Below are 20,919 nucleotides of genomic sequence, written 5' to 3'. Positions count from 1 at the left end.
TGCTTCAGGACTTCAGGGCAAAGAGGGGTTTTTCTTCAGGGTTTTGCTTTTTTTTGAAGGACGATGAAACTTATGAAGTAAAGGTGGGAGATCACTTATTGAACAGTGATTTCTTTATAAATGAAGTGACCATATGATTTACTGTCCAAAGCAGGTTATGCCCAAGAGGGTAAGTGGATACCATTGATAATAAGAGTAAAACAAGCATCACCGGGTTGTGTTGTCTGCCCCTTCTGGAAGCACTTTCACCCTGAGCTACTTGACCCGATGGCTCTTCAGTTGCTGCCTGCATCCTCTGTTTGCAAGAGATGCGAGAGGCTGATGATTCTGGTAAACGACTCTTCAGGGTGGAGATGATTTCACCAAATCCTCAAGCTCGATACCTCAGGGCCCAGGGTGAAATAGAATCTGGCTCAAATTAGCTCCCAAAGATGCATCTGCCCTTTCTCAGGGCTCAACCATTAGAAATAATCAGTCCACATTTTCTAGAAAGCTTCACGTAATATAGATAGTTCTGTATCATCTTTATTCTTAGCACCATGGAAGACCACAGACATTAGGACTTGAAGCAACTGAATTATATCTCTACGTCTAGTTCAAATCTTCTAAATGACAGGAGATTAATGAGTGTTAAAAATAGAATTTCACTTATTATCTGCTTAAATGGCAATTATAGCAAGACCTTTTTAAAGTTATATTATCGGGAATTTCATGGTGATCCAGTGGTTAAAAACTTGGTGCCTGGATGCAATCCCTGATCGGAGAACTAAGATCCTAGAAGCCACGTAGCACAGCTAAAAAATAAATAAAAGTTATATGATTACTTTAATGAAGATTTATATTTATATTTCCTATCTGAGAACTCTTGCTCTATTTTGGTGCTTAATTTCAGAAATTATATCTTTTACCTGTTGGAAAATTTAGATTTCGTTAACTCGAACAGTCTCATGTGTAAATGACAGTATTGCTTCTCCTGCCCTCTTTACACCAAAAACCCAGAGGCATTCCATGATTCAGGTTGTAGATAAAATGGGAGGCTTGTTTTGGGTTTGGGAGAGAATAAGATTAGTGTCCACACAGTCAAAGGCTTTGGCATAGTCAATGAAGCAGAAATAGATGTTTTTCTGGAACTCTTGCTTTCTCCATGATCCAGCAGATGTTGGCAATTTGATCTCTGGCTCCTCTGCCTTTTCTAAAACCTGCTTGAACATCTAGAAGTTCACAGTTCACATATTGCTGAAACCTGGCTTGGAGAATTTTGAGCATGACTTTACTAGCGTGTGAGATGAGTGCAATTGTGCGGTAGTGTGAGCATTCTTTGGCATTGCCTTTCTTTGAGATTGGAATGAAGACTGACCTTTTCCAGTCCTGTGGCCACTGCTGAGTTTTCCAAATTTGCTGGCATATTGAGTGCAGCACTTTCACAGCATCATCTTTCAGGATTTGAATAGCTCAACTGGAATTCCATCACCTCCACTAGCTTTGTTCGTAGTGATGCTTTCTAAGGCCCACTTGACTTCACATTCCAGGATGTCTGGCTCTGGGTCAGTGATCACATCATTGTGATTATCTTGGTCGTGAAGATCTTTTTTGTACAGTTCTTCTGTGTATTCTTGCCATCTCTTCTTAATAGCTTCTGTTAGGTCCATACCATTTCTGTCCTTTATCTGTGTGGATCACAATAAACTGTGGAAAATTCTGAAAGAGATGGGAATACCAGACGACCTGACCTGCCTCTTGAGAAACCTGTATGCAGGTCAGGAAGCAACAGTTAGAACTGGACATGGAACAATAGACTGGTTCCAAATAGGAAAAGGAGTACGTCAAGGTTGTATACTGTCACCCTGCTTATTTAACTTATATGCAGAATACATCATGAGGAACTCTGGGCTGGAAGAAGCACAAGCTGGAATCAAGATTGCCGGGAGAAATATCAATAACCTCAGATATGCAGACGACACCACCCTTATGGCAGAAAGTGAAGAGGAACTCAAAAGCCTCTTGATGAAAGTGAAAGAGGAGAGTGGAAAGGTTGGCTTGAACCTCAACATTCAGAAAACGAAGATCATGGCATCTGGTCCCATCATTTCATGGGAAATAGATGAAAAAACAGTGGAAACAGTGTCAGACTTCATTTCTGGGGGCTCCAAAATCACTGTGGATGCTGATTGCAGCTATGAAATTAAAAGACACTTACTCCTTGGAAGGAAAGTTATGACCAACCTAGATAGCATATTACAAAGCAGAGACATTACTTTACCAACCAAGGTCTGTCTAGTCAAGGCTATGGTTTTTCCCGTGGTCATGTATGGATGTGAGAGTTGGACTGTGAAGAAAGCTGAGCGCCGAAGAATTGATGCTTTTGAACTGTGGTACTGGAGAAGACTCTTGAGAGTCCCTTGGACTGCAAGAAGATCCAACCAGTCCATTCTAAAGGAGATCGATCCTGGGTGTTCATTGGAAGGACTGATGCTAAAGCTGAAATTCCAGTACTTTGGCCACCTCATGCGAAGTGTTGACTCACTGGAAAAGACTGATGCTGGGAAGGATTGGGGGTGGGAGGAGAAGGGGATGACAGCGAATGAGATGGCTGGATGGCATCACCAACTCGATGGACATGAGTTTGAGTGAACTCCGGGAATTGGTGATGGACAGGGAGGCCTGGCGTGCTGTGATTCATGGGGTCGCAAAGAGTCAGTCACGACTGAGCGACTGAACTGAACTGAAGATTAGTGTCAGGTCCTGAGCCCACCTGGTTTTCTATCTGGTCACCTGGGATCAGACCTCAGTCTCCTAAATGAGAAAAGGCAAATATACGATTATATCTGACTGTGTGCTCAGTCACGTTCTACTCTTGTGACCCCATGGACTGTAGCCCACCAGGCTTCTCTGTCCATTGGATTCTCCAGGCAAGAATACTAGACTGGATTGCTATTTTCTGCTCCAGGGGACCTTCCTGACCCAGGGATCGCAGCTGCATCTTTTGCATCTCTTACATTGGCAGGTGAATTCTTTACCACTGTTCCACCTGGGAAGCCCCCATACCACTCTTGATCTTATCCAACTTAAATGTCATGCCAGGATTTTTTAAAAAATGTCTTAGCTCCCCAATACTGTTGAAGTTTATTGGATGCAGATGTCGGAGCTATGTTGTACTGCCCCCATGCCATCTGTCCCAGAGGGACATAGTGCTGCCAGCATCCAGAGAAGCCTGTGAACTTGCTTCTCTTAGGAAAAAAGCAACAAGTGGTTCTGACTGCAAGAAAGCAACAACAGTCATTTATATGCTTATTTTAAGGCCACCTGGATCTTCTTAAAAACTTCTTTACAGCTCATATGATGTAACAGTTTTCTTAAGGCCTCCGTTGTTATGGTAAATATATTTAGCTGATTGGGTTCTTTACTCATGAATAGCCCTAAAAATGGGTTTCTTTATTTAAATATGTGTTTAAGCTAATACCCAACCTCTAAATTGTGACTGCATTAGCTCATTTGTTAACACTTTTTCCATTAATATCAGAGACCCAGTTAACGATAAATCTTCAGAAAAGAGGTACAACCCTATATCATTGTACTCAGATGTTACGTTGGAAAGGACATGTTGGCTTAGAAGATGTGGCTTCTCGTTTAGACTGTGTCACTGCTGACTGTGCTAACTAGGTCAAGTCCCTGCACCTCTCTGAGCCCTGGCTTCTGTTGGGCAGATCAAATGGGATGATCGATGGGCAACCATCTTTGTGCAAAAGTTCAGGACTAATGCAACTTATTATCTAGGTTAAGGGTTTCCTCATTTGTAGACTGGGGCTAACAATAGACTGTACTTCATAGGGTTGTGTGAAGAGTGACTGTAAAGTACTTCACGTAATATAGACAGTTCTGTATCATCTTTATTCTTAGCACCATGGAAGACCACAGACATTAGTACTTGAAGCAACTGAATTATATCTCTACATCTAGTTTATAAGCATATCTGTGTGTTCCTTATATGACTTATCATTAGCCAGATTCCTCCAACTGTTTTCATTGCTCATCTGCAAATGTCAAGATTCAGTGAAGTCTGGACTTTTGCCTTGACTTCTGTACAGATATGCCAGTCTTAGCTTGGCCGTTGTTCCCAGACTTCCCTATGAAGCCAGTTGTTGCCAAGCTTTATCTTTACAGCACATCTTGGGAAGGTAACTGGTTGGACTTTGTAAAATTATAGCACCATCCATATACCTTGCCTCTTGGAAATACTGTATATTTCACAAGGTTTAAGTATAGGTAGAAATAAAAAATTATTTACTCCACTAAAACTTTTAGCACATAGCTATGGTCAAGTTCCAGTGTGTCTTATTTGCATATCAGTATGTTGTGAAACTTCCTTCCAGAATTGTATTCCTAGGCATTTTCTCCTTCTTTTTCCTTAGTTTTCTCTCTTTTTTTTTTGAGTGATTTTAGGTCTTCAAACTGCTGGCCTAAGGAATATGAGATTGAAACCAGGAGTTAATGGATCAGAAACCCCTTCCCTTCTAAGAATCAAATTGTGTGTGTCTGAGCCTAAACTAATGCCTTGTTTTCTCTTCTTCCCCTGCAGTATCCCTTTGTTTTGGGACTGATGATGGCTGTGGTGTTTTCCACGTTGGTAGGTCTCAGCCGACTTTACACTGGGATGCACACAGTCCTGGTAAGGCTTTGTGGGCGAGTCTTGGGGTGATATCTGAATAGGAGTGTAGCCAGTGTGTCAGTGTGTTCTTCACACTATATGTTTATAAAGCTATTTGTATTTCATAAGAAGGCCAGTGAAGACTGTAATTTTATTTCCCATGAGGCCAATGAATTAGGAAATGATTATCTTAAGGCACATGTATAATAATAGTAATGAATCATTAAGATGCTATCAAGTAGGCTGGTCTGGGCTAGACTGGCTAGAACAGCAGTGAAGATTCAGGTAATTTGTTTTCATGCTGGTTTATTGATGATGAAGCAGGCAGTGCAGAAACACATCCAGGGTCAGGGATGTTGAGTGATGGATGAAGTTCTTCACTTAGGTCCTCACAGAAATGGTTCTGAAATTCAGGGGTCTTAGCTGCCCTTGCAGGATAGGAGTCCCACCAGGTCAAAAGAGCCCATTATCATGGGCCTGCTTCCTTCCATAGTGGATTTGCATTTAAAGAGCTATTTTTTTTTTTTTTTAACCATATTAGGAATTTTTTTGAGCCACAGTTAGCAGAGTTGAAATGACTCAATTCTATTTCCTAGTGTGCCAGCCATCTGCCTAGGAGTTCCAGAGCATAACGCTGGCCATGGCTTACCATGGGCACTATTTATCATGGTAATTGGTGATAGATTTCTTTAAAGAGGACTAGGCCCTTGCTAATTGTGTTACTCTCCATATGAAGCTCAGCAATTGGATTAGCATAAGGCCTCAGAGGGAAAGGCCAGCCTTCACTGGCCTTCTTGTTTCTCCTCTGGTGCCTGACCTTGGTCATTGGGGGTGGGGGGTGGGGTGGAAGGACAGAAGCCACAGAGGGGAACAGATTTAGGGAGAGGGTTTGTCAGAATGGGCAGAAGCAGAGAATGGGAAGGAAAATAAACCCAGAGCCCGAGAGTTTATGGCTGCATGGGATTCAGAAAGCGGTACCATCATGTTTTCCTCTTTAAAAAAAAAAAAAATTGATTAATTTTTGACTGTGCTCTGTCTTTGATGCTGCACATGGGATTTCTCTAGTGGCAACGAGCAGGCGGGGGCTACTGTCTTGTTGCGGAGCACAAGGCTCTAGGGTACGTGGGCTCAGTAGTGGCACACCAGCTTAGCTGCTCCACGGCAGGCGGGATCTTCCTGGACCAGGGGTCGAACTCGTGTCTCCTGCATTGGCAGGTGGACCACCACTGGACCACCAGGGAAGCCCCATGCTTTCCTCTCAAAACAAAACAAATTCTAGCTTCAAGGAAAGTGGGGACCTGAGTGGAATTGGGGCCAAACCCAGGGTGAGGCCAGGAAGGCAGGAAATCGAAGAGGCGCCAAATAACTCTGGAATCAAGAGAAATGATTTTCAGGCAATACAGTAAAAAAAAAAAAATCAAAATCAGTGCTGAAATTTTCCATGATGAACAAAACATCCCAGTTTGAGATAAACTCCGGCCTGTGTATGACCTTGCTGACTTTGCACCATGCTGGTCCTGGAGTGCAGCCTAGGATGCAAGGGGTGTGAAATTATGACACAACAGTTAGGGGTCAGGCTTATTATCTACCTACCAAGACAGGTCCCTGCTGTTCCCGTCCCACCGCACAGTGTGTTGCGTGGCTTCTAAGACTTCAGGGAAAAAGGGGAGGAGTGCATTCTCAATTTGCTACACCACTGCACCTCATCATTAAGGGGTTCTCTCCAAATGCGTCCACAGGCTTGCATATGGAACAAAGCAGAACTCTCTTGGGTGTTTGAGTCTTTTATCCAGGGCAACTTTTCGAATTTCCATAGTTTTATTAAAAAGCGATCTTAGGAACTCAGGTTAAAATTAAAACCAAAGTAAACATGAGACTGTGGGGCTGCAGACATGAATAGAGGGCACGGAAAACCCTGGATTCAATAAGGATCCAGCTCTGTGTCTATCTTTAGGTCCGAAAGTAGGTTAGGGGATAGAGAAGCACAAATCTGCGGGAAAGATCGTTAAGGCCTCTCTTTGAAATGCGAGGCATGAGTCCCCCACCCATTTTAGAAAATCTGACCCAGCAGAAACTAGAACAAGGGGTATATGTGTGTGTGTGTGTGCTCAGTCACTCAGTCATGTCTAACACTTTGCGTAATCACAACTCTTCCTCCCACCCCATCCTGCACCACCATTGGCATGCAGGGACATCCTTCACTTTCATGGTTTTGTCTCCTAAAGATCAGAGACCCTGGGTTTCTCTGGCAGTCCAGTGGTTAAGACTCCATGCTGCCAATGCAGGAGACGTGGGATCCAAATCTGTCTGGAAAACTAAGATCCCATGTGCTACACAATGGGCCAAAAAATAAGAGATTTGAGACCCTGACTCAGGCCCAGATACAAGTCAGGCTCCAGGGCTAGAGGCATGATCCAGGGTGCTGGTGGTAGTTTAATCACTCAGTCGTGTCCAGCTCTTTTGCCACCTCATAGACTTTAGCTCACCAGGCTCCTCTGTCCATGAGATTCTCCAGGCAAGAATACTAGAGTGGGTTGCCATTCCCTTCTCCAGGGGCTCTTCCCTACCCAGGTATGGAACCCAAATCTACTGCTTTGCAGGTGGATTCTTTACCACTGAGCCAACGGGGAAGCCCATGGCCCAGGGTAGGATGATACGTAATTTCTTGTAGCAAAAGCAAATGTGTTTAATAGAAAGATGGAGTTGAATTATGGATTAGCTGTCTTCTCTATTTAGCAGCAACTTAGTAAGCTTCTTGGCTTCTATGGTGAAGGGTCTGCCTGCCATGCTGGAGACCAGGGTTCAATCCCTGGATTGAGAAGATCCCCTGGAGAGGGAAATGGCAACCCACTCCAGTATTCTTGCCTGGAAAATCCCATGGACAGAGGAGTCTGGCAGACTATAGTCCACAGGGCTGCAAAGAGTCCGACATGACTTCGCAACTAAGACTAATAAGCTTAGGCTACAGGCTTGGAGCTAGATCTGGAAAATAGTGGGGTAAATAAAGCCTACGCCACCCTCCAAGTATCTAAGTCTGTTGATGGAGTCAGACATATGAGCTTCTGATTACTGGCTCTAATGAGTCTTATAATTAGCTTGGAACAGCTAAATCAGGCCAGGCCAACTAGGTGGAGTGCCTCCCCCTGGACCCCTCACGTTCTCCAGTAACAGCCACAAACTGGTTCTCAACTTTGGCTACACATTCAAATCCCATGGAAAACTTTTCAAAAATATTTGGACACCCAGATTTACAGCAGCAGCATTATTTACAATAGCCAAAAGGTAAAAGCCACCCATGTGTCCACTGATGGATGAATGGATAATCTGTGATTCATACGTACAATAAAATATTATTCAGCCTTGAAAAGGAAGGAAATTCTGACACATGCTACAGCATGAAGAAACTTGAAGACATCATGCTAAGTGAAACAAACCAGTCACCGAAGACAAATACAATAGGATTGTGCATATATGATGTTCTTAGAGAGTCATATTCACAAAGTCAGAAAGTAAAGTCATGTCCAACTCTTTGTGAACCCATGGACTATAGCCTGCCAGGCTCCTCTGTCCATGGGACTTTCCAGGCAAGAATACTGAAGTGGGTTGCCATGCCCTCCTGCACGGGATCTTCCTGACCCAGGGATCGAACCTGGCTGGCTTATATCTCCTGCATTGGCAGGCAGGTTCTTTATCACTAGTGCCACCTGGGATTCCCACAGAACATAAAAGTAGGAGGTGGTCACCAGAGCGTGAGGGATGAGAGGAAGAACAGGTAGTTATTGTTTAATGGGGTACAGAGTTTTAGTTTAGGTGACAAAAAAGTTCTGCAGGTGGACAGCAGTGATGGTTGGGCAACAAGGTAAATTTTCTTAATACCATTGAACTGTATGCTTTGAAATGGTTAAGATGACAAAGTTTATGTTATACGTGTGTGTGTGTTTAACCACAGTAAAAGATACAGTCCTATGCATTGGTGTTTTTTCAAAGCTCCTTGGTTGGTCTTAATGTGCAGCCAGGGTTGAGAGCCATTGACTAGACTGTCCTTTAGAACTGAGCATAGGCACAAGCCTGAACAAAAAAGGAAGGTGGGGACAGTGCTCCTTAGGCACCGACTGTGTCCACAGCACAGCCTCAATGGCTCGAGGTTCACAGCACACAGGTCATCCAGGAGGCTGCCAGCCTCCTATAAATGGCTCTCCTCAGTGCTCTGTAGTGACCTAAGTGGGCAGGAAGTCCAAAAACAAGGTGATGTATGTATTCATACAGCTGAATCACTTTGCTATAGAGCAGAAACTAACAGCTTTGTAAAGCAGCTCTGCTCCATTACAAATTAATTTCAGAAAATTTGGTGACATTACATGGGAAACTTTCTGTCCTTCCCCTTGTAATAGTGTTTTATAGATAGCAGCTTCTTAGTGGACTGGCAACAGTGTATTTTGAGCAATGGCAAGGAATCCATAAGACTATTTTTTGGTGACCAAAGACTGATTTTTTTCTACTAAAACTGCTATTTAAGCTTTGTTTCTTGATGCTTTGTCAAACTGTATGTCATCTTTTGGTGTCATACCTTTTTGCCTTTTCATACTGTTCATGGAATTCTCAAAGTAAGACTACTGAAGTGGTTTGCCTTTCCCTTCTCCAGTGGACCACATTTCGTCAGAACCCTCCACCATGACCCATCCGTCTTGGGTGGCCCTACATGGCATGGCTTATAGTTTCACTGAGTTAGACTCATTGGAAAAGACCCTGATGCTGGGAAAGATTGAAGGCAGGAGGAGAAGGGGATGACAGAGGATGAGACGGTTGGATAGCATCACTGACTTGATGGACATGAGTTTGAGCAAGCTCCGGGAGTTGGTGATGAACAGGGAAGCCTGGCGTGCTGCTGTCCGTGGGGTCATAAAGAGTCAGATATGGTTCTCCATGCATCAAGAAGAGGAATAGTTCATGGAGCGCAGTCATTTGTTTCTCTTGCCCATTAAGACATCCTTCCTGTCAGAGATGAGTGGTCTGCTGTTATGTCAAGGCTTCTGGACGGGCTCAGCTGACTCCTGGGCAAGCCCAAGTGAAGCATGGGGAGGCACCGAACCCACACGTGTTGCCATCTGGCCAGACCAGCTGTGGCATCGCTTCCTTCTGCCAGGGACGCCTGAGTAAGAAACCAGAGCACCACCCTCACTCCTTACACCCATCAGTCAGGTAGTCACCAAGTCAAATTAGTTCTGACTCTTAAAGATGTCACAGAGTTGTCCTCACACCACTGCCTGGATACTATTTCCAAATCTGATGATGTCCTTCCATGCATGGAGACATTTCTAAAGCTCCTACTGAATGTGAAGAATGACACAGGTCATCCCAGCAGGGGACTCTGGGCAACTGACCTTTGAGAGAAGGTAGCACTGTCTCTGGGCTTCCCTCGTGGCTCAGATGTAGAGAACCCCTCTGCAATGCAGGAGACCCAGATTCAACCCTTGGATTGGAAAGGTCCCCGGCGAAGGGAATGGCAACCCACTCCAGAATTCTTCCCTGGAGAATCCCCTAGACAGAGGATATACAAAGAGTCGGACACAACTAAGGAACTAACACTTACTTACTTACTAGAACTATTTATGGCAAAACATGGAAATAAAACACAGGGTCCCTGGTGACATTCTTGTCCCACACCTGGGGACCTCTAAGCTGGCTGTTCTTTTATGCCCAAGCTGATTTTTATTAAAATCTTACATTTCCCATAGTATGAAGCATCCTCACCAGTGGTTTACAGAAATAATTTTTTAGTGTATAATTTCATGTTCTCCTGGTTGAGAAAGTAAATCAGTTACAGCCAGCTGAAGGGGCAGGGGAGAGGGTAGAATATTTTGGAAAAATGGGGTAGCCCGTGGAATCCAGCACAGATGGGACTGAACAACCAAGCCTGACATGCCTCTTCCTCTCCCTGTAGAGGGCCTCTGTGCACAGAACCCAGCTCCTAACAGCTTCTCTCCCAGATCCAGGCCTTCCCTTGAAGAGATGAAACTGATTGAACTGGGCATTACCCTGGGACATGGGAACCTGGCCAGGGGAACAGGGTCACAGAGCAGAAAGAGGGCCCCCAAAAGCCACCCCTGTGGGCTGCAAAGACAGTACCCAAAGAGCAAAACTGGAAAAAAAAACCCAGTAAGTTGACCATAATTGAGAATGCCCAAACTCAAGTGGTCACCATGTGCATGAGGCAGGATGCCTTGAATACAAATAGAAACCACCTCAAACTTGTATAAGCTTGAAAGGAAATGGTTTTTATAACCACAGCGTATAACATAGGAAGGGCAGAGGTGCAGGTAGCCACTCGGAGAGTGGGGCCTAGGGTCTAGTTCTTTACTGGATCTTTACCTCCCTTTTTCCCAAAGTCATCTCTGCATCTTTCCACATGGTGGATCCATCCTTTTATTTATTTATTTATTTTACTTTTTTGATCCGGATTCCGGGCTTTCCTAATCCAAGTTCTCGAGTTCCTCAGAAACCCACTTTGGGGCAGGGCTGATCCCGATTCCAGTCCTGCCCGGAAAATTCCGGATCCGGGATCTGCTAGGGGCCCGCTGCCTCCCGGGGCCTCCGGAGGTTTGGCCCTGGATCCATTCTTTTAGGTTGCCTTCCCTCTAAGGCTAGACTCAGGGCTTAAATTCTTTCTGTTTTACTCCTGAAAGGATTGCAGTGGAAAGACGTTCAGAAAAAGTGTCTAATTGGCCTAGCCTGGATTATTAGCCTTTTGCTGCACCAAGCACTGTCCAAGGGGGTGTGATTGGGCTCATGGGTCAGGAGTCAGCCTGTGTGAGCAAGGACTGTGACTCGTAGTGATGGGTGGAGTCAGCATGTCAGAGGAACCTTTCCCTAAAGTCTGTTGCCAGAAGATGAAAACAGGCAAAGCACCAGCAGTGTACTTTGTGCATTGACATCATTGCATTTTCCTATTGTTTCAGACTCAAAAACTGGGATGTTGTATTTGTGGGGAAAGGACGAGAGAAATTCAGGAAGGCTGATTGTACTATGTTTGTAATGCCTGAAATTAATCAACTTACACAGAATTGATTATAGGTCTTTTAACTGATAACATAATCACCCCCCAATACATTAACAGTAAAATTAGAGTTTTATTGTTGTTAGGTTAGTGAATAATTGTTCCATTATTTTGAACTTGGATTAGCTGAAAGTCTGCTCTATTTTATTGTCTCTAAACTGCTTGATCTGTGAATAATTATATAGATATTAGGTTTTGTTTGCTTACTCATTTATTTTTCCCCTAAATATTGCTTTAGTTTTGGTTGGAGTTGGAGGATGTTGAAACAGTTTCTCAAATATTAAATTATCTGCAGACCATACAAAACTATGTTCTGGCTTTGGACTAGAGCATTTTGGGTGTGTTTTTTCCAAGGTCTTTGAAATTAAAAAAAAAAAAAAAGACTTCAAACTGCCTTACTTAATATAGAGAAAAAAGCTAATTGTAATATAAATTATACCCTACAAAGCTCTATTTTGTTGGATGAGTTAGTTACTGAGATAAAAAGGGAGTTTGGTTACGTTTCTATGCATCAGTTACTACGTTATTATGTGCATTGTTTTCTCTTTACCTTGAAGAGAAATATTTGTATGCTTTCATTAAAATAGAGGATTATTTCTGGTTTCAGAAGTAATAAGTACCCACAGTAAAACCCTCATCTCCTCTTGTTTTTTCAAGTTATTGTGTATATGTGTATGTTTAAGACAAAATAGTTATTATTCAATCCACCGCAGGAAGAGTTTAGACAGCCATTTGTTAGGATAATGCGAAAGGAAATGAAAGTATTTTATGTTTCTGTATTAAATGAACCAAATTTAGGACTCTGCACAGTTTCCAGCAAGAACTGCTCTTGATACGTATTCCTAACAAGAAACATAGGGAAATTAATTTCTTACCTGCTTTCTCAGTGCGATCTAAAAGGCCACTGTTGGGTCAGTTTTTCCCAGGTATTCCATAAATGTGAGGTTCACAGATGACTGGAGATGCCCTAAATCTAGCAGGGAGAACTGGACTGAGCCTTGAGTAAAGCCCACAGCAGATATGCAGAGACAGAAGCTGGTCCAAGCACCAGAATCACATGGAGTTCAGAGGTTCCTCAGGGCAGTGAGCCAAACCTGAAGGTCAGGCTCAGGCACAGACTGGTCCTAGGCCAGTTTGCCTCAGACCGGAAGCCACTCTATTCTTCCTGCTGCAGTGAAAACTGGTTGACCTTTACATTCTGTGAGCTGGAGCCTCAGAAGCTGCTTCCATAGGTTATGTTGTCAGACGTGCTGAAGAGAAAGTAAAAGTCAGTCATTCAGTCCGACTCTGCCACATGGCCTATATAGTCCATGGAATTCTCCAGGCTAGAATACTGGAGTGGGTAACCTTTCCCTTCTCCAGGGGTTCTTCCCAACCCAGGGATCGAACCCAGGTCTCCCGTATTGCAGGCGGATTCTTTACCAGCTGAGCCACAAAGGAAGCCCAGAAGTGCTGGAGTATGACAGTTGCCCATTAGGGTGACAAGGGGTAGGAAGTCAGGGAACTCTCTGAGGCTAATGACGGGGCAGCCAAGCCAAACAGACCGGGCCTGCAGCTACAGAGGTGGTCCCTTGCAGCTAGGTGGAGAGGAGAGGTGGTGATGAGGAAGCTAGTAGCTTATCTCAGTAAGAAAGGCACCAGAGTGTCTATATATCCCAGACTGCTGAAGAGCGAGCTGGGGTCAGTGCTTAAGGTCTCTGTTGTATTGAGAATGCATTCATTTTTCTCCAACACATGAAAAACAAGCACATTCAGAGACAGCATGGATTCCAGACGTGGCACTACTGTGGCTTGTATTTATGATCCACGCAAGTCCAGGGTACCAGTAAAATAAGAGTAAGGGATTGAATTAAAATCCAATCCCTCTCATAGAAACCAGTCTGCATGTTTCTTTCTTTTTGAATCAGAGTGTATTACAGTCTCCTTGAAAGTGAAGGTTTTCTGTAAGCTTCTAATTGTATGCCCCCCTTCTTTTTCTTTTTTTAAAGAAAATTAAATTTGTTTCTCACACCAGAAACCAGAATGGTCCAGACTGGTGGGTCACCTGAGGATCTGGCTTCTCTTCCCACCTTGTAATCAGATGCCTCTCTTAATGGAAAGAGCACTGTCTTCAATATTTGTTTGTGAAGTCAATGTTTGTAAAATGTGTCAGACCTTCCCATTTTTTTACATGATTTTTAAAAAAGATTCTTTGACCCTCTGGGGAAATATATACACAAATGTCTGCCATTATGTTCACTATTGTTATGACATTCCTGGAAATACTGGTATGCACTGGCACTTTATTTTCATTGCATCTCTCTAAGTTATTTTTGTCCTGCAACAAAAGAAAAGGGAGATAAAATGGTTTCCTGTGATTCCTCAACTACCCATTGAAGCCAGAGAACAAAGCTTTATTTATGAACCAAACCCAATCATAGGGGGAAAAAAATCAATCTAGTTTCCTAAACTGTTCAACTCCTTCAGAAAGCAGATGCACCCCTTGGAAAAGAAGAATCCAGGACTTCCATGACAGTCCAGCAGTTAAGATTCCATGCTTCCAATGCATCAGGCGTAGGTTCAGTCCCTGGTCAGGGAACTAAGATCCCACATGCTGCAGCCAAAAAATAATGAATTTGAAAAAGAAAAGACTCCTACGTACTTAATATCAGTAGTTAAAAACCACAAAGGCAGAAGCAAATCCAGTATGCTAGGGCAAAGTAATTTTTTCTGCCTCACCTCAGAAGGCTCCTAAAGTCTTCATGTTGTCTCAAAAAGCATTTGGAAAAATTAGAAAATGTAAGTGAATATTTATATAAACATAAAATAGAAAAAGACCTTTCTTGTCATATATTAAACGGGATAATTCATGAAAGATTAGACAAACTGATTACCTACATTTTTTAGAAGCTTCTATATGTAACAAAATGAAAGTCATTGGTAAAAACATAAATGTATTAAGTGATAGACAAAGAATTAATATAATATAAGGAGTCAGTGAGTAAAAGCCCAACATAAAAAAAGGCAATTCCCAAAAGAAAAATGTCCCCCAAATAGAACAAATTCCACCTGTATTTATAGAGATATTTTTAAAAGTCATAAAAGAAGCACAAATATTAATAAAAGTGAGGTGTCATTTAAAAATTCTTGCCTCTGAGATTGGTAAAAAAATTAAAAGATGGCAATTCATGTTGACAAGGGGTTGAGTAATGAGATGTTCTCATGAGGGACCATTTCATGTGATAGGTATCAAAAGCAGTAAAATATATGCTGCATACCTTTTGACTTAGGAATTCTTTGAGAATTTTTTTTCTATTATTTATTGCCATATAGTTGCTTTACAATGTTCTGTTAGCTTCTACTGCTTAACAAAATTCAGAATTTACCCTAAAGGACAATTGAACAAATATATACATTTGAAATAAGGTTAGAATAAGGTTAAAATAGGGAAACAGGGAAAACAATTCAATGTGTAATAATAAGGAACTGCCAGGTTAAATTAACTGTATGTCAAGATATGGAACAATGTTCAGCTATTTAACACTATGTAATTAAATATTTATTGATATATGGCAATTTTGTTCATAATCTCTGAAAACTGGAAACAGTGCAAATGCCCTTTAACTAGTAAACTGATGAACAGACCTTGGTACCTCCATACAATGGACTGTGCTCCACAATAGTGATAGTGATAATGAGACTCGCCCAGTCGTGTCCGACTCTCTGCGACCCCGTGGACTAAACAGTCCATGGGATTCTCCAGGCTAGAATACTGCAGTGGGTAGCCTTTCCCTTCTCCAGGGGATCTTTCAAACTCAGGTCTCTTGCATTGCAGGCTGATTCTTTACCAACTGAGCTATGAGGGAAGCCCCATACTCCACAATAATGAAGAGCTAACTGCTGTTTCATGCAATATGTTGGATGGTCCTCTTTTTTTTTCTTATAGGTTTATTGAGATATTATTGATCATATTGAACATATGTAAATTTAAGGTGTATAATATAATTAGATAAAGATATATATTGCAAAATGGAAATCCTATGGACAGAGGAGCATGGTAAGCTACAGTCCATGGGGTCACAAGAGTCGGACACAACTTAGCAACTAAACTACCAACCACAAAAGAAATTAGTTAACACCCCTGTCCCCTCACATAATTACCTGTTTTTGTTTATTGGTAGTGATAAGATTTACCATCTACTCTTTTCTAACTTCCAAGCATATAGTACAGTATAATACCATTTGTTAATTATAAACACCAGGCTTTTCATTAGATCCCCAGACCTTGTTCATCTTATAGTTGGAAGTTTGTACCCTTTGACTAACATCTCTGCATTTCTTCACCGTCTAGCTTCAGGCAACCACGACTCTACTGTTTCTATGAGTTCAGTTTTTTTAGATTTCATGTATAATTGAGATCATATACTATTTGTCTGATGTAGTTTACTTAGCATAAACGCTTGTAAAGTTTATCCAATCTGTTGCAAAAGGCAGGATTTCCTTCTTTTTTAATGGCAATATAGATACAGATAAAGATGGCCTTCCCTCCTTGCTCAGATGGTAAAGAATCTACCTGCAATTCAGGAGAGCCAGGTTGAATCCCTGGGTTGGGAAGATCCCTTGGAGAAGGGAATAGCAACCCACTCCAGTATTCTAGCCTGGAGAATCTCATGGACACAGGAGCTTGGCAGACTATAGTCCATGGGGTCACGAAGAGTTAGACACAACTGAGTGACTGTCAGTTTCACTTTCAAGCAGTTTGTGACAAGTGTGCTGATTCTCCTCAACCCAATACACAGTAGTATAGAAAGATTCTTAACCATTTGAAATCAAAGAAACTAGTGTAACGTTGCTTACCCAAGGCTGTATCTCATTCAATCCAGTCAAAGAAATTCTAAATTCTTACTTTAAAATGCATTGTAGGTCTCTGGCCAACTCTTTATAATTCCCTTGAAGATTTCTGAAACTTAAATTGTTTTCTTTTTCCTGATTTGCATGTTTCTGGACCCCTCCCTAAGAACTATCGACGCATGCTTGATAAATGCTAACTGAACAACAGAATTTTATTTAGCAATAACAAAAGCCCCAGATGCTATATTAGGGCACAAAATAGAAGCAACTCTGCTGCTGCTGCTGCTGCTAAGTCACTTCAGTCGTGTCCGACTCTGTGCGACCCCATAGACAGAAGCCCACTAGGCTCCCCCATCCCTGGGATTCTCCAGGCAAGAACACTGGAGTGGGTTGCCATTTCCTTCTCCAATGGGTGAAAGGGAAAAGTGAAAGTGAAGTCGCTCAGTCGTGTCTGACCCTTAGCGACCCCATGGACTGCAGCCTACCAGGCTCCTCCATCCATGGGATTTTCTAGGCAATAGTACTGGAGTGGCTTGCCATTGCCTTCTCCAAGAAGCAACTCTAGGTGTTCTTAATAAAGGGAAATTTGTTTTGGCTGCGCTGTTTGGCATGCAGAACTTCTCTGACTAGGGATGGAACCCACACACTCTGCCATGGAAGCAGAATTCTTAACCACTGGACCACCAGGGAAAAGTGGAATTTAATACAGGGAATGGAGTGCTTACAAAATGTCAGAAGGGCTTGATGAGCAGGGAGAACCCACTGTTCTCTCTGTCACCCAGAAATCAAAGTGCTGCTGACGGCTTGTCACCACCAGCCCCATCCATAATCTTTATTTCCGGACACTCACCAACCAAATGAGCTGATGCTAGGCTAGAGCCTCTGTGATGGCTTTTGTTGTCTCTGAGAAGCCAGCAGCTGCAGTCCTCTGACCTGTTGCTGCCACTCAACTTCCTATGATGTTCCATCTCTTTTCCACTTTCTGTCCTGAGATGCTCCATCTCTTTGCCACTTTCCAGATTCCGTAAGAGTACATTTAAATGGTGGAACCTGATTTCCAAAGGAGCCAAGGAAATGTCGTTTTGATCTTTCCCACAGCCCAAGTTCAAGGGGAGGCGGGAATGGACAGGGGGTGGTAGTTGACAATTTCCATTGTGCTTTGGTTGTCTGGTGCATTCCTCTGAGCATCCCTGTGGGAAATTCTGCTTAGGATCATTTCCTAGGAGCAGGCATCCTAGGGAAAACTGTGACATTTTACCAGATGAAAAGGCAAGAATGTGAATATTCTGAAATTTGTTTCTTTTAAGGTTATATACAAATATTTCTATTCCAGTAGATAAAAGGACACATGAAAGATTTTCATTCAAAGTCCCTACGGTTGTCTAGCATTTTAATGCATATACCACTTTCATAGCAGTAACAACAGGCTATAATATAAGCGTGTGATTGGTTATATTCATGTCTGTCTGTCCCAGGAGATTCTGAGTCCCTTGAAGCTAAGAATCTTATTTGCCTCCCCTTGGTATGCCCCACAATTCCCAATAGAGTGCCTGACCGTAAGTGCACAGTAAATGTTGAGTGAATTGTAAAAGTTATCAACTGTGATCTGTTCATAAATCAGTCTCTCTTATTTCTTTGTACTCTACTGACTCAGATTTGACAAGATTCAGCCATTAGTCTGAATATTGCATTCAGTGTAGAAGACCAGATGAGATCACATCTAACATTCCTTTTTAAAAATTTATTTTTGGCTGCATTGGGTGTTCATTGCTGTGCACAGGCTTTCTCTAGTGGCACACAAAGGCTGCTCTTCATTGCATTGCCCAGGTTTCACAGTGCAGGGGCGTCTCTTATTGCAGAGCACAGGCTCGAGGGCACATGGACTTCAGTAGTTGTGACTCGAAGGCTCTAGAGCTCAGGCCCAGTACTTGTGGCCGATGGGCTTAGGTGCTCTGCAGCCTGTGAGATCTTCCCGGACCAGGGATTGAACCCGTGTGCCGTGCATTGACAGGTGGATTCTTAACCCCTGAATCACCAGGGAAGTCTCCCATATTTAATATTCTTTTTTAACATCGTTTTGTTTTGCCTGTAAGAATAAACTTGTGAAAAGTTCAATAGAGTGGTATGCGATAGTAAATACTGTGCAGGCATGGATGCTCCATTTCAAAGATTCTAGAACTCCCAGAGTTGAATGTGTCAGGAGTCTTGACATGTAAAAAGGGAACCCTGGAACAGCGGTCATCAGCATGAAGCTTTAAGGCTCTTTGAGAGATCAGTTCTCAGGAGAAGAGTATCTGAAGACATGGTCCTTCAGTGCTTCACACCTTTCATCTAATAAATGCGGTGAGGATGTAGCCAGAGGTGGAGAGAAAATTCTGCAGTTCTTAGTGGACTTGAGAATTTTATAAAGAGAAAACCTGCTACCTTGTGTATAGGAGTGTAAGTATTACGTAGAGGGTAAGGAAAGATAAGTAATCACACCTGAGGAATCACCACCCAGGTTACTGTAGATATAGCATGACCAGTATCTCAGACCTGTGTCCTTTTCTCTGCATCTCCTCCAAGGCACCCACTCCCCATGAACCTATGAACTTCATGTAAATGGAATTGTACAGTATGCTTTCCTCAGCACTGGGCTGCTTTTGCCATTTGGTTTGTGATCCCTGATGACTCAGTCAGAAAAGAATCTGCCCGCAATGCAAAACACCTGAGTTCTATCCCTGGGTTGGGAAGATCCCCTGAGAAGGGAATGGCTGCCCACTCCAGTATTCTTGCCTGGGAAATCCGAAAAGAGAAGCCTGGAGGGCTACAATCCATAGAATCCCAAGAGTTGAACAACAACAACTAAACCATCACCACCACCTATATTGTATGTCACTTTAGTTCATTGATTTCTAGTCTTATACTGTATTAAATCACAGAACTATATCACAGTTTACTTATCTCTTTTATTACTGATGAATGTTTGGGTTGTTTCCAGTTTGACGGTACTGTGAATGATGCAAAGCTTTCTTGATGTGCCTTTTAAAGCATAGATGTATGTTTTAGTGTTGAATATGAAAATAGAAGTGGATCATTAAGGTAAGTTCAGCTTCCAGACGTCCAGTTGTGTTTTCTGAAGAACTGTACGCTCCTACCAGTTAGTGTATAAAGTTTCCAGTTCTCCACATTCTTGCCAGTGCTTGCTAACGTCAGTCATTTTCTGTTTCCACCCCCCAAACTTTAAACTTTTATTTTGTATTGGACTCAGCCATACACATACATGTATCCATTCTCCCACCCAAGCTGGCACATAACATTGAGCAGAGTTCCATGTGCTATACAATAGGTCCTTGTTGGTTATCCATTTTAAATGTAGCAGTGTGTACATGACCTTCCCAAACTCCATAACTATCCCTTCCCCTGGCAACCGTAAGTTCCTTTCCTAAGTCTGTGAGTCTCTGTTTTGTAAGTAAGTTCATTTGTATCACTGCTTTTTAGATTCCACACATAAGGGATGATATTTCTCCTTCTCTGGCTGACTTACTTCACTCAGTATGACACTCTTTAGGTCCATCCATGTTGCTGCAAATGGCATTATTTTATTCTTTATAATGGCTGAGTGGTATTCCATTGTGTATATATACCATATACTCTTATCCATTCTTTATCCACGGACATTTAGGTTGCTTCCATGTCTTGGTTATTGTAAACAGTGCTGCAATGAACACTGGAGTGCATGTATCCTTTTGGATCATGTTTTTCTCCGAATATGCCCAGGAGTGGAACTGCAGGGTCATATGGTAGCTCTATTTTCGGTTTTTTAAGGAACCTCCATACTGTTCTCCATTGTGGCTGTTCCAATTTACATCCCCACCAAAAGTGTAGGAGAGTTCCGTTTTTTCCACACCCTCTTCAGCATTTGTGGATTTTTTTAATGATAGCCATTCTGACCGGTGTGAGATGATAACCTTATTGTAGTTTTGAGCTGCATTTCTCTAATAACTATGTTGAATATCTTTTCATGTGCCTATTGGCCATCTGTATGTCCTTCTTGGAGAAATATCTGTTCAGGGCTTCTGCCTATTTTTTGAGTGGGTTGTTTGTTTTGATGGTGTTAAGTGTCATAAGCTGTTTGTAAATTTTGGAGACCAATTCCTTATTGGCATTTTCATTTTAGACATTCTAATGGGTGTGTTAACAGTATAGCTGTGTGCTTTTATTTTGTTGTGTTTTTGTTTATTTTTTTCTGATGAATTCAGCCCCTTTTGATGTTTTATCGGTCATTTATATGTCCTCTTTGGTGGGATGCCTATTTATCTTTGACCATGTTTTACTTGGATTGTTTGTCTTCTCTTTACTGATTTATTGGTAAGTCACTGGTCAGATGTACTGCGGATTTCTTTTCCCA

At 42.3% G+C, this 20,919-nt stretch overlaps 1 protein-coding gene across 2 annotated transcripts in view; it reads left to right on the top strand.

The window, feature by feature from the left end:
* SGPP2 (sphingosine-1-phosphate phosphatase 2) overlaps positions 1-20,919 on the top strand; it is a 142,635-nt gene that overhangs the window by 99,941 nt on the left and 21,775 nt on the right. For both annotated transcript variants that reach the window (XM_088845301.1, XM_055398758.2), the window contains one exon: positions 4,577-4,666. In XM_088845301.1, coding sequence (XP_088701427.1) covers positions 4,577-4,666 — 90 coding nt within the window. The remainder of the gene's footprint in view (positions 1-4,576; positions 4,667-20,919) is intronic.

The sequence above is a fragment of the Moschus berezovskii genome, chromosome 2 (assembly GCF_049115385.1).
Source record: "Moschus berezovskii isolate FMDL1 chromosome 2, NW_MosBer_1.0, whole genome shotgun sequence".
In the NCBI taxonomy this organism is placed as follows: Eukaryota; Metazoa; Chordata; class Mammalia; order Artiodactyla; family Moschidae; genus Moschus; species Moschus berezovskii.
This window is presented reverse-complemented; position numbering and strand designations above follow the sequence as displayed.